This window comes from Lemur catta, chromosome 19 (genome assembly GCF_020740605.2).
Source record: "Lemur catta isolate mLemCat1 chromosome 19, mLemCat1.pri, whole genome shotgun sequence".
NCBI classification, from domain to species: Eukaryota; Metazoa; Chordata; class Mammalia; order Primates; family Lemuridae; genus Lemur; species Lemur catta.
In genome coordinates, this window is record NC_059146.1 from 24,162,673 (window position 1) to 24,176,906 (window position 14,234).

General features: G+C 47.9%; 1 protein-coding gene across 1 annotated transcript in view; it reads right to left on the reverse strand.

The window, feature by feature from the left end:
• The window catches only part of SULT2B1 (sulfotransferase family 2B member 1), a 36,575-nt gene that overhangs the window by 8,232 nt on the left and 14,109 nt on the right, over window positions 1-14,234 (reverse strand). Inside the window, exons 2-3 of the mRNA XM_045531264.1 lie at window positions 9,700-9,842; window positions 240-448 (exon numbers count right to left, since the gene is read on the reverse strand). Of these exons, the coding sequence (XP_045387220.1) occupies window positions 240-448; window positions 9,700-9,842 (352 nt within the window). The remainder of the gene's footprint in view (window positions 1-239; window positions 449-9,699; window positions 9,843-14,234) is intronic.

Genomic DNA, 14,234 nt, shown 5'->3' on the forward strand with positions numbered 1-14,234 from the left:
CTCCTCCACCCCAACTCTATCCCCAGCCCTCTCCTCCCTCCCGATGTAAATGTATCCCATCAGACAAACTAGATAGTTTTTTAAATCTATTCCATCTATTGCCTGCCTGATCCCCTTTAGAATGTCGGCTCACAAGGGCAGACATTTCTGTGCTAGATCAGGGCCAGGCACCCAGTAGGTGCCCAATAAATAGGCGCTGAACGAGTCAGTGAGTTATGCCCCCCCCTCACCCCCCGCACCTTGGCCTTGGAGCTGAAGAAGGCCTTGGTGAAGATCTGGATGGGAAGGTGGGAGCTCATGAGGCGGGGGCTGGACTGGTCCGGGAGGCTGAAGGCGCCCATGATGGTCTCACACCAGGGCGCCCGCTCCCAGATGGGCACCGAGCGGATCCAGGAGGGGTCCCCGTCCTTCAGGATTAAGCAGAGGATCTCGATCATCCAAGTGGTGCCTGTCGGGAGAAACCAGGCAGGTTCATCCGGAGTGGGAAGGGCCGAATGGGGCAATATGATCAGATCAGCAATGGCGGTGTTTATTGAGCAATTTGCCACCTATTTTTATCTCACTGATTCGTCACAGCCAGCGTTGATTAACCTCATTTTCAGAGCAGGAAACTAAGCCTGAAAGAAACAAAATTGTTCATCCAAGGGGACAAAGCCACGAAGTGGCGTGGTGCAGAGACTGGCTGGCTGTCCACACGATCCCATTTCGTTTTTTCTGCTGGGACTATGGTGAGACTACCTGTTCTTTTCTCCCCTGAAGCTACACGTGGGGCCGTGTGACTGCATCTGGCCAAGAAGCAGAGGTGGTGGTGGAGATGTGCTGGCATTTCCAGGCCTGGCCCACAAACACATCCCACGTGACTCTCCACTCCCTCTCTGATGGCCTGGCTGCAGCAGAGACCCCGGGGCTGCCGGGGATGGCAGAGGACCAAATACGGAAAGGACCAAATGTCTGGGACTGCGTGGATTCCCCCCCACTTCCCCCCACCCTTCCTGCACCAGCTGGAGTTCACAGGAACAAGAAATAAACTATCGGGTTCAGCTGCTGAAAATCTGATGTTTATTTATTAGAGCAGCCAACACTCCTTTCATATATGGCAGAAGCTGGCATTGAATCCAGCAGTTTGGACATAAAATCTCAGCTCTTTTCATTGCCCCCTTTTGAGGGTAACCCTTTCCCTTCTGTGGGGAGCCACAGAATGTCATGGAAGAGACCTCATCAATTACCCAGTTCACAGGTTTGGATTCCAGGAGACCACAGGCAAATCAGATGAGAAATAATAATGTTCACAATATCCTACTATTAGTATTCATTGCATCGTATTCTTTTTTTAAATTTTTTATTCATCCTGCTCAAAGATTGGAAATATTGTATTGTATTCTAACAACTATTTTATTCCAGTTATCAAATTATGACCTCTAGGCTCCAAATCCACTCGTTGCCCTGTTTTATAGCCTCTGTAAACGTTTCTTCTTCGCCGCCTGGCTCGAGCTTGGTCAGTAGAGGGCGCTAGAGGAACACCGAATGGGGATGGGTGTCGCTTCCTGGTTCGCCGCCGCAGGGACATCGGCAGCCCCGCGGCGGGCACCTGTGACGCTGACCCCTCCCACCGTAAATTTCAGCAGCCTCGAGTGAAATTCTCAGTCATCCAGTGCGCCGCGGCCACACCCTCCCCGGTGAAATCCTGACCTAGGGAGGAGGCGGGGGTGGGGCAGGGGAGTCCCACTTCCAAATTTATTCCTTCTCTGCCGTGTGCTTCAGCTCCTGGGGAAGTGGCTGCTCTTTACATGAGCTATTTCTACGTTCTTTGGAGTTCTCTTTGCCCTTGCTAGTTTAAACTGCTGTTACTAGTTAGTAAACGGTGTGTGTGTGTGTTAAAATATATATAAACATAAAATTTACCATTTTAACCAATTTTAAGTGTACAGTTCAGTGGCATTAAGTACATTCACATTGTTGTGCAACCCTCACCACGATCCATCTCCAAAGCTTTTTCATCTTCCCAAACTGAAACTCTCCCCACTCAGCAATTATTCCTCATTTCCCACCTCCTCCAACCCCCGGTAACCACCGTCCTAATTTCTTTCCCTATGAACTTGGCTATTCCAGGTACTTCATATGAGCAGAATCATACAGTATTTGGCTTTTTGTGTCTGGCTTATTTTACTTAGCATAATGTCTTCAAGGCTCATCCATGTTGTAGCCTGTATCAGGATTTTCTTCCTTTCTGAGGCTGAATAATATTCCATTGTGTGGATACAGCACAATTTGTTTATCCATTCATTCATCAATGAACATTTGGGTTGTTTTTGCCTTTTGGCCATTGTGGATAATTTGGCTATGAACATTGGTGTGCAAACATCTCCTACAATCCCTACTTTCAATTCTTTTGAGTGTATACCCAGAAGTAGAATTGCTGGGTTATATGGTAATTCTATGTTTAAATTTTTGAGGAACTTCCAAACTGTTTTCCATAGCAACTGTATTATTTTACATTCCCACCAATAGCACACAAGAGTTCCAATTTCTCCACATCCTTGCCAACACTTGTTATTTTCTAAGTAATAGCCACAGTAATGGCTATATGTAATTCTTTATATTAAACTTTTCCTATACAAATTGCTGTGTGATTTCAGTCTCCCCCGGCCCTGACTGAGAGCGCCCCCATGAGGTGGTTCAACAGAGGTGCCCAGCGCCTTCACAACCTGTTCCCCATCTTCTCCTTGGTATTGGAATCCTTAAGGTTCAGCTGGGCACACTGACATCCAGACAGAAACTACATCCCCCAGACTCCTTTGCAGCTGGTGAGATCATGTGACTGAGCTCTGGCCTATGAGATGTGAGTGGAAGTAAATGCACCTTCCCGGATATGCCTTTTAAAGGAGCTGCTTGCCCTCCACTGTTTCTTTTCCCTTCACTGCTGGCAGGATTACAGAGGTGGTGTTGATGAAGAGAGCAACACCGTACTAGATGCCAGCAAGCTGCAAGGACGTTGCATCAATTACAACTACTTGGAACCGAGCCACCTGCATACCTGCATGGCCCACCTACATAGAAAGTGTTACGAGAGAGAAAAATAAGCTTAGTTCTTGGGGTCTCTTTGTTACAGCAGCTTAATCTACCTAACTAATACAGGTAGGACCTACTGTCAAACAAGAGGAAACTAAGGAAATTAGAAATGAGGAAATTAAGCGTTTGGAGACATTCTAGGGCCTTTCCATGTTTTCTAAGAAGGCTGCAAGGATTTGAATCCAGCTAGGAATAACCAAGGAGACAAGTGTTTCACCGTGAAATACTGCCTTGACAACCTTTAAGCATCACAAAAGATCCAGGCCTACATTAACGTCCCCAGTGATCACAGTCCACCCCATTAAAACCAAAATCAGAAATGACGAGTCCAGAGATCTCAAATTAAGAAATCAACCAGGGTTGGGCGAGCTGGCTCATGCCCGTAATCCTAGCACTCTGAGAGGCCAGAGCAGGAGGATCGCTTGAGCTCAGGAGTTCAAGACCAGCCTGAGCAAGAGCAAAACCCTCTCTCTACAAACAATAGAAAAAATTAGCCAAGTGTGGTGGTGCATGCCTGTAGTCCCAGCTACTCAGGAGGCTGAGGCAGGAGCATTGCTTGAGCCCAGGAGTTTGAGGTTGCTGACGCCACTGCACTCTAGCCTGGGTGACAGAGCTAGACTCTGTCTCAAAAAAAAAAAAAAAAAAAAGTCAACCAGAAAGCACAAATATATTTGATGACATAATTTTTAAAAATATGCATTAAAAAATTATGGATAAAGTAAAAAAGACAAATGACCATTGGGAAAAATTTATTTATAATTTATAGCACACACAAAAGTTAAGTTCACTAATATATAAAGAGCTCCTATGAATCAATGAAAGACCAACAATTTACTAAGGGAGAAAAAGGACCTCAGAAGAGACAGATCATAGAAAAGAGAATATACGTAGTTCCTTACAAATTTAAAAATATGATTTAGCCGGGTGTGGTGTCGAGTGCCTGTAGTCCCAGCTACTCAGGAGGCTGAGTCAAGAGAATTGCTTGAGCCCAGGAGTTTGAGGTTGCAGTGAGCTATGATGATGCCACTGATCTCCACCTGGGGCAACTGGGCGAGACTCTGTCTCAAAAAAAAAAAGAAAGAAAGAAATCCAGATTCATGATGCTTGTGATGATGTGGGAAACAGGGCAGGCCCTCTCATCCCATACTGTCAGGAGAACAAGTTTCTACAACTTCTATGGAGGGAAATTTGGCCGTATCTATCCAAATTGCAAATGCACAGAACCTTTGGCCAAGCAGTTTGATATCTAGGAGTTTATCCTACAGGTAAATCCATACACAGGCAAATGATTCATGTACAGTGTACAACACTGTGCATAAAGTTCACATTGTATAAAGCAAAAGATTGGATTTTCTTTTTTTTTTTTTTTTTTTTTGAGACAGGATCTCGCTTTGTTGCCCGGGCTAGAGTGAGTGCTGTGGCGTCAGCCTAGCTCACAGCAACCTCAAACTCCTGGGCTCAAGCGATCCTACTGCCTCAATCTCCTGGGTAGCTGGGACAAAAGGCATGAGCCACCATGCCCAGCTAATTTTTGCTATATATATTTTAGTTGGCCAGATAATTTCTTTCTATTTTTTTAGTAGAGACGGGGTCTCGCTCTTGCTCAGGCTGAGGATTTTTTTTTTTTTTTTTTTTTGAGACAAGAGCTCGCTCTGTTGCCCAGGCTAGAGTGCCGTGGTGTGATCATAGTTCACTGTCCCTTCCAACTCTTGGGCTAAAGCCATCCTCCTGCCTCAGCCTCCAGAGTAGCTGGGACTACAGGTACGTGCCAACACAGCTGGCTAAGTTTTTTTATGTTTTGTGGAAATGGAGTCTCACTGTGCTGCCCAGGCTGGTCTCGAACTCCTGAGCTCAAGGAATTCTCCTGCCTCGGCTTCCCAAAGTGCTGGTGTTACAGGCGTGAGCCACTGCATCCAGCCACAAAAGATTGGAAATTACTAAATATTAACTAGTAAGGAACTGGTTAAACAAGAATTATTGTACATTCAATGTCATGAAATACTTTAGAACTGTTAAAAAAAAACAACAACAAACCCAGGAAGCCCTTTGTTTGCAGTTCTAAGATGGGATGATGTCAAGGAAAAAGAAAACATCAACAAAACCAAGATGCAGAATGGTGTGTATAAATGTGAGCTTTTGAGGTAAAAAATTTTTAAAAATTTATGTACGTTTTTGCCTGTACGTGCAAATTCTGGAAGGATACACAGGAGTTATTGGTGACTGCAGAAGGAGAGAGATCTTTTACTGTAAATCTTTTGTGCCTCTTGAATTTTAACTAGGAATGCTTTTTTTTTTTTTTTTTTGAGACAGAGTCTCACTCTGTTGTGTCCTCTGGGCTGAGTGCAGTGGCGTCATCATAGCTCACTGCAGCCTCAAACTCCTGGGCTCAAGTGATCCTCTTGCCTCAGCCTCCCAAATAACTAGGACTACAGGTGTGAGCCACCTCGCCCACCCAGAATGGATTGCTTTTTAAGAGAAAAATGAATACATTTTAAATTTTAAAAAGAACCTGGAATAATTGGGCATCCATGTGCGAACAAAGAAAAGAACCTGGATCTATACCCAATACCATATTTTAAAACCAGCTTAAAATGGATCATAGATTTAAATTTAAAATCTAAAATTATAAAACTTCTATAAGAAAACATAGAGGACATCTATGTGCCTAGGGGTCAGGCAAAGATTTCTTAGATACGGCATGAAAGCATGATCCATAAAAGAACAGACTGACAAATGGATTTCATCTGCATTAAAAACTTATGCTCTGAGAAGAGAATGAAAAGACACACCACAGACTGGGAGAAAATATTTGCAAAGTGAATATCTGATCAAGGATTTCTACTGGGATTATATAATATAAAGAACTTTCAATGCTCAATGATAAGAAAACAAGCAAGCCAATTAAAAAGAGGAAAAGGGGGCCAGTCGCGGTGGCTCACACCTGTAATCCTAGCATTCTGGGAGGCCGATGTAGGAGGATCCCTTGAGCTCAGGAGTTCGAGGCCAGCATGAGCAAGAGCGAGACTGTCTCTACTAAAAATAGAAAAAAAGTTAGCCGGGTGTGGTGGCATGCACCTGTGGTCCCAGCTACTGGGGAGGCTGAGGCAGGAGGATCGCTTGAGCCCAGGAGTTTGAGGTTGCTGTGAGCTAGGCTGATGCCATGGCACTCTAGCCTGGGCGACAGAGCGAGATTCCATCTCCAAAAAAAATAAAAATAAAAAGAGGAAAAAGGCCAGGCATGGTGGTGCATGTCTATGATCCCAGCTACTCAGGAGGCTGAGAAGGGAGGATTGCTTGAGGCCAGGAGTTCAACACCAACCTGGGCAACATAGTGAGAACTTGCCTCTATTAAAAAGAAAAAAAAGGAAAAATATTTCAACAGACACTTTACCAAAGAATATATATGGCTGATGAGCACATGAAAAGAAGCTCAACATCATCATCCATTAGGGAAATGCAAATTAAAACCACAGTGACATACCAGTGTGCACCTATCAAAATAGCTTAAAAAAAAAAAAAAAAAACAAGAAAACCCTGGCAATGCTAAGCCCCAGGGAGGATGGGGAGCAACTGGGACTCACGTGTGCTGCGGGTGAGAATGCAGAATGGTGCAGCCACTTTGGAAAACAGTTTGGCAGTTTCTTATAAGGTTAAACATACACGCTTGCCAGCAACCCAGCAACTGCACTTTTAAGTATTTACTCAAGGTAAATGAAAAAAGTACTTCCATGCATAGACTTGTACAAAAAGCTTCATCGCAGCTGTGTTCATACTCACCCTGGAACAAGCAACTCAGAGTGGAAACGACACAAATGCCCTTCAGCAGATGAATGGAGAAACACGCCATTGCGCCTCCATATAAAGCGATACCATTTAGCAATAAAAATACCTGCAACAGCTCGGATCAATCTAAGTGCGTTATGCTGAGTGAAAGCAGCTTGTTTCAAAAGCTACATACAGTATGAGTCCATTTACATGACATGCAGGGAAAACTACAAGGGCAGCACACAGATCATTGGTTGCCAGGGGCCGGGGTTGAGTGAGGGGTTGACGATGACAGGCTATGAGGGAACTGCAGGACGCAGTGACGAAACTGTTCTGTATCTTGATTGAGGTGGGGGTTACGTGACTATACATATTGACACTTATAGGACTCCAAGAGAATGGAAACATTATGTCCAAGCCAGGTGTGGTGGCGTGCGCCTGTAGTCCCAGCTACTAGGGAGGCTGAGGCAGGAGGCTCGCTTGAACCCAGGAGTTGGAGGCTGCAGTGAGCTATGATGATGCCATTGCACTCCAGCCTGGGTGACAGAGCGAGACCCTGTCTCAAAAAAAAAAAAAAAAAAAAAGGAAAAAGAAAACATATGTCCACATAAGAACTTGTAGGTGAATGTTCTTGGCAGCTTTATTCATAATAGCTCCAAAGTGGAAACAATCTAAATGTCTATCAACTTGTGAATAAAGAAAATATAGTCTATCCATACGCACCATGGGATACCATGGGGTCGTAGAAATGAATGAAACTTTGATACAGGCTACAGCATGGATGAACCCTGAAAACATGATGCCGAGGGAAAGACACAAAAGGTCACATATTGTGTGATTCCAGTGTATGAGAGGTGCAGAGACAGAAAGTAGATCAGCGGTTGCCAGGGGACCAGGGGAGGGGACGTGAGGATTGGGAGCTGATGGCTTACAGGTGCGGGGTTTCTTACTGGAGTGATGAAAATGTTCGAAAATTGATGGTGGTCAATGGACACACAGCTCTGTGAACATGCCAAAGCCACTGGATTGTACACTTTAAATGGGTGAATTGTATAGTATGTGAATTATATCCCAAAACTGTTACCAAAAACAAAGCCCACATAGAACTCTATGCTAAAAAGGGTGAATGTAATATTTTGAAAATTTTCAAAAATATTTTGACAAAATATAAAGAAGTCAACTGGATTAACCCCATCATTTTAGAGAAGAGAAAGCTGAAGCCTATCTTTTCTTTCACTGAAATCTTCTAGAAGGTTCTCTCTGTTTTTTGTTTTTTGTTTTTTTTTTTTTGAGACAGGGTCTTGCTCTGTCTTCTGGGCTAGAGTGCCGTGGTGTCATCATAGCTCACTGCAACCTCCAACTCCTGGGCTCAAGCGATCCTCCTGCCTCAGCCTCCCGAGTAGTTAGGGCTACAGGTGTTTTTTCTATTTTTAGTAGAGACAGGGTCTCCTCTTGCTCATGCTGATCTCGAACTCCTGACCTCAAGCTATCCTAGGATTACAAGCTTGAGCCACTGCTCCAGGCCCACAGGGTTTTCTTTGCTCTTTTTTTTTTTTTGAGACAGAGTCTTGCTCTGTTGCCTGGGCTAGAGTGAGTGCCGTGGCATCAGCCTAGCTCACAGCAACCTCAAACTCCTGGGCTCAAGCGATCCTCCTGCCTCAGCCTCCCAAGTAGCTGGGACTACAGACATGCGCCACCATGCCCGGCTAATTTTTCTATATATATATTTTTAGCTGTCCATATAATCTCTTTCTATTTTTAGTAGAGATGGGGTCTGGCTCTTGCTCAGGCTGGTCTTGAACTCCAGAGCTCAAACAATCCTCCCGCCTTGGCCTCCCAGAGTGCTAGGATTACAGGCGTGAGACACCACGCCTGGCCTTCCCTTTGCTCTTTGAATAAAGTCGCTGCAGAGCCTCACCTTGGCTCCAAAGCGATGTTTCCCCTCCATCCCTCCCTCCACCCTGGCTCACTGACCTGCTTTTGCTCCCAAAAACTCACCACAGGCCTCTACCTCAGGGCCTTTGCACGGCTGTCCCTCTGTCTAGGGCACCCTGGTTCCTCCCCCATCATCACACAAACCGCTCTGCATCCTCAGCATGAATAGGGAACTTCCCCTCCTGCCCCAAACCCCATCTTGTCACCTACATTCAACTCGCCCTGCTGGGACCTTTCCTTGCTGGGACTCATCCTGACTCTAATTACCCAGCAATGTTGTGATTGTGTGTTTAAATAAAGACTGCCTACTGCAAGGAACTGACAGGCTTGCTCTTGGTCACCGAGGGTCAATAAGTAGCATTTAAATGACCAAATGGGGAAAATGAAGACCCTTCCCTCCCTCCTTCCTTCCTCCTCTCCTTCCTCCATTCTTTTCCTCCTTCCTTTTCTCCTTCCTCCCTCCCTCCCTCCCTTCCTTCCACAAATATTTATTAAATATTTGTCATGCGCCAGGCTTTGCTCTAGGCTCAAAGAATACAGCAGCTCTCAAGACAGACTGAAATATCTGCCCTTATGGGGCTCACATTCCCTGGGAAACCAAAGAATAAATCAACAAATAAAAATATGAGACAGTGGCTGGAAGCAGTAAATGCTATGAAGAAAAGTAGAGGGCGAAGGGGACAGGGAGGGACAGGATGGGGGCGAATTTCAGCCAGGGAGGTCGGGAAGGCAGAAGTGTGGCCAGAGGAGGGAGGCGTGAGCCAGGTGGTACCTGGGGAAGGTGCTCCTGGGCGTGGGGGGCAAGATCACCCCGGCTCTGAACACACCCACGCCCCTTCCTCGTCCCTGTCTCCCCAGCGTACCCTTCTCATCTTCTGTTCCACCCCGCCCCAACCCCCCAGCCCCCCATGCCCCCAGCCCAGCAGGTACCTGACTTGGGGTAGGTGATGATGAAAATGTCGTCGTCTCGCACGTCGGGGGCGTTCTCCGCTGAGCTGATGCTCTCGGGTGAGTACAGGCCGACGGGGAAGGGGATGCCTTTGTACCTGAAGTATTCACCTGGCAACTTCTGGCTAGAGGAGGGTGAGGGAGACGCCGTGAGGGAGAGCAAGGAGGTGGGCGAGGGGCCCTCAAACCCTGCAAGGGGCTTCCTCCTTCTGAGCCTCGCTTCCTCATCTGCAAAGTGGGGGTGGCTCACTGACCCCCACAACAACGCTCACAATCCTAAGGAGTGGGGATTATTATTATCCCCACTTTAGGGATGAAGAAAGGGAGGCTCAGAGAGGTTGAGTGACTTGCCCAAAGCCACACAGCAGGTGGGATATTGAGCCCTTTGCATGGGCAAAGTGGGGCTCGGGGCTTTCCCTACATTTACTCTTCACCCCAACCCTGGAGGGAGTTGCTAAGTCACCACCCACTGTACAAAAAGTCGGGTGCCCTGCCCACCCCTGCACAGCTGCAGAGCAGCAGAGCCCACTCGAGACACCCAGACTCCGAGTGACTGTGACCTCGAGGCTTCGAGTCCCCCACCTGAGCTGCCCTTCCAAAGCCCTGCGACGTGTTCACGTAGCCAGGCAAGTGAGTCCAGATTTCCAAAGTGAGATGTTCTAAGAGCAATTGGTTAAGTTTACAGTTTCTTTCCATGCCAGTCTCCCCAGGGGCTCCTGTCTGTGGCACAGGAAAGGGATGAGGATTTGGGGGATCCGGCTAAGGGGAAGTAGAGTTGGGGATACCTTTTGCTGGGCTTCTGGGGGCTACTTCTGAGGCCTGTAGTCACTTCTGTGAATAGTTAAGCTATCACGAGCTGGCTGGGTGCAGGAATTGCTTCCAGGAACACTGGTGGGGCATAGGGACATGAAAGTGGGGACGTGTCCGGGGGCCCCAACACCTCCTCAAGTATACAGTGGAAGAGGAGATACAGGTCTGAGGTGGGTGCAGCCAGAAGCTAGCCGGTTATTTTTCTGGGACGTTTGGAGGTAATATCAGCTTTCAAAATGAAACAATTTGCTGTGGTTTCTTTCTTCCTTTGGAATAAACATTCCTTCTACCTACTGTTGTAGTCATAGGAAATGATTCTTGCTCGCAAGGAGAATCCCTCCAAATGGTACAAGCCGGAGGCCCCACAAATGTCGGATCGCCCGTCTTTTCCACTACACTGCTCTACTTTCCATTTTCGTCCCTTTATAGCACATTTAGGACGATACACTGAACTTAAAAAAATTTGTGCGTAGGTAGTTTATGTTGTCTATGAATCTCATTTCAGGACAGCCGAGCGGACGCTGCAAACATTTGTTATATAGAGGAGGTCTGGGTTGGACCACACAGATGAAAATCAGAAACATATTGTTGGTGGAAGATTTGGGACACAGGAGTCTACACAGTAGGATTCCGACGACGGGAAATTCCAAAACAGGAAAAAGTCATCTATGGCAGTAGAGGGCAGGAAGGTGTTTCTCCTTGTCGGTGGGGGTGGCAGGGAGGGCAGAGGGGGGGTGTTCTATCGTGTGCCCACTTTGCAAAATTCATTGAGCTGTTGACTAAAGCTCTGTGCATGGCACTCGTGTGAGTTTTACTTCAGTAAAACATTCTGTGAATGAACGCATAAAAAAATTAAAGGGAAAAAAATACTCTTCCCATTTAAAGACAATTGCTTTAAAAAAAATTTTTTTTGAGACAGGGTCACACGCTGCTCCCCGGAGTAGAGTGCAGTGGTGTCATCATAGCCATGCTGGGATTACAGGCAGGAGCCACCTCACCCAGCCCAAAATTGCCTTTAATAAAAAGGAGGTGAGACGTTGGGTCCAATGAGGTTGAAAACCCTGTTGACTCACAGAGGACTTTTCTGTTAGTTCCTCGTCACCTGCCCAGGTGACAGATGACGAAACCTAAGCCCATGGAAGGCTTCCATTTGCCCAGGGGGCTGCGGTGTCTTTCCTGAAGCCCTCCACCAGTGTCGGAGACCGACGGGAGGGGAGTTGTCCCTGACACCTGGGACTAGGTTAAGGCTTGGAGCAACAGGATGTAAGCTGCAGACCTGTGTCCTTTGCCTGGGGTCACATAGCCTCATAGGGTCGTTGTGAGCATGTGAAATGCTCAGAACCATGCCTGGCACGGAGTAAGCACTATGTAAGTATTTGTCAAATTTTTAAAAATAGGGATTGCAAGAGGATAAGAATGGTTAAAATAGAGGCTGGCTCACAGTCTGCATTCAATATATCTGAGCTAAAATTATTGTCATTATTATACGCAGTCACAGAGGCTACACGGAGCCCTGTGTGAGCTCAGAGGAGGGGCTGGCTGCCTAGCACGGGGTTTGGCACACAGTAGGTCTCCAGTAAATTGTAATTACTTTATTTGTTAAGTGATGTCATCAGTTAGCCCATAGGTTGAGCGTGGGAGTGGAATTCGTGATGTCACTGGTTGCCAGGCAGGAGCTGTGAGGTCATCAGTTTCCAGGCAGATTAGCAGCTAACTGCCTGCGGGGTCTTGGCTCTGCTTCCATAGGTCACATGTGCTCTTCCTGTGCCCTGGGCAGCGGATCGCGCCTCTTTGAGCCTCAGTTTCCTCATCTGTCACATGAGGACAGCGGCAGTCTCTGTCTCAAGGTTTTAATCCTACTCGAGGGATTAAAAGGGATAACGTATTTTAAGCGCCTGGCTCTCGATACGTGCTCAGGAAACCGAAGCTCTGTTTAGCATCATTTCAGTCTTTGGTCTGACCAGCTGCTCCTGCGGGAGAAATCTCCTCCCCGGTTTACGGGAGAGGAAAACAGACACCAACGAGGAAAAGATCCTGTGCCCTTCAGGAGTCCCTGAAATGGTCTCTGAATGAATGAATGAATGAATGAGTACGAGGGCGTCCTGCTCATTCCCCTCGCACAATCTCCAAAATCGGGGTCCAAGCCCCACCCCAGGAGGCCAGGGTGGAACCCACAGTGCTGGGGTTCAACAGGTATTTGGTCGAATGAATGAATCAGTGAATGTGTGAATGAATGAATGAATGGGGTTACTAGGACAAAAGGAGAGGAAAATCAAAGAGCACTTGTTATATCCTTTCCACCTGCCTCAGTGGTTCTCAGCCCTGGGTGCTGGGGGGGGGACTTTAAAGGCTCCCAAAGCCTGGCCCCGTCCCAGGAAACAGTGTCTAAACCTTGCCAGAACGACCAGCAGCTCCATAAATAATTGTGGCGGTGTGAGCGGGGCGGAGTTGGGCTCTATCTGCAGGTGACAAGAACATGGAGGTTCAGGGTGGGGGGAGCGATTTAGCCAAGGCCAGACAGCAAGGACAGAGCAGAGCTGGATTTGAACCCGGGCTGCTGTGGCCCCTCAGCCCTGGAGACAGTGTCTTTCCTGGTCCCTCCTTTCCCATGTACCCCACACTCCAGCCAAGGCCCCCAGTGCACTGAGCACTAGTCCCTCCTCCTGCCTTTGCAGCTGCTGTCCCCCTGCTGGGTGTGAGCAGGGACGCAGGTAAGGGCCCCGACCTGCATCCTGCTCACTGAATTCCCACTGCGTGTCCTGTGACAGGTGCCGTGTCCTGTGACAGGTGCCGTGTCCTGTGACAGGTGCCGTGTCCTGTGACAGGTGCCGTGTGCCTTCTCTCCCCACCTTGTACATCAAATCTGGCCGCAGGGTGCCCTTTCCCCCGCCTGGGTCACAGGCCCATTTTGTTCTCACAAAACACGTCCAGGGTCAAATGCTGCTATCGCTCTCGCTTGGTTTGAGCAGAGGAATGAAGGTGACAACTGAGCCGGTGAGGGACGGGCAGCAGGAACAGCAGGCAGATCAGCCTCCCGGCAGGTGGCTGGCTGGCCCTGCCTGGGAGATCCAGGACATGCGACTCTAAAAGGCCCCCAACCTCTCCACCTGACCCTCAACCCAGACTCCTCTCTGTCCCGCCCCCTCCCAGTCTCTCCCTCAGCCCATCTGCAGGGCCACAGAGGGTCTTAACGCCGCTGCCCCTGCCCCTCCCCTGGCTCCTCAGTGTCCTCAGGGCATGGCCTGAGCCTGCCCACACCTGGCCTTCTTCCTGCAGACATCAGCTGTGGTCATGCCCACTTTCCCCGCCTTCTGGAAGCATCTGCATACTTTTGACATGCCGTTCCCCTGCCAGGAATGCCTTTCCCACCTCTGCCCACCTCTCCCCAAATCCGATGTCACCTCCTAAATGCAGACTTCCTTGATCATTGGCTCCCTTGCCCAAGAAGACAGGGATACAGCCTCCTCGGATCTCAAAAGACCATGACTGACATTCCTCTGTCCCCCAGGAAAGGACCTGGCCCCAGCAGGGGAGGACGGGCAGGGGAGCCACCCTTATGGAAATTCTATGCCAAGGACATGTACTAGCACAGACTTCTCCCAGAACCCCAGGAGGTAGGTAGTGAGAGCACTACTTCATGCTGAAGAAATGGAGGCCCAGAGAGGTTAATATAGCTCCCCAAGGTCACACAGCAACCTTCATAGGAA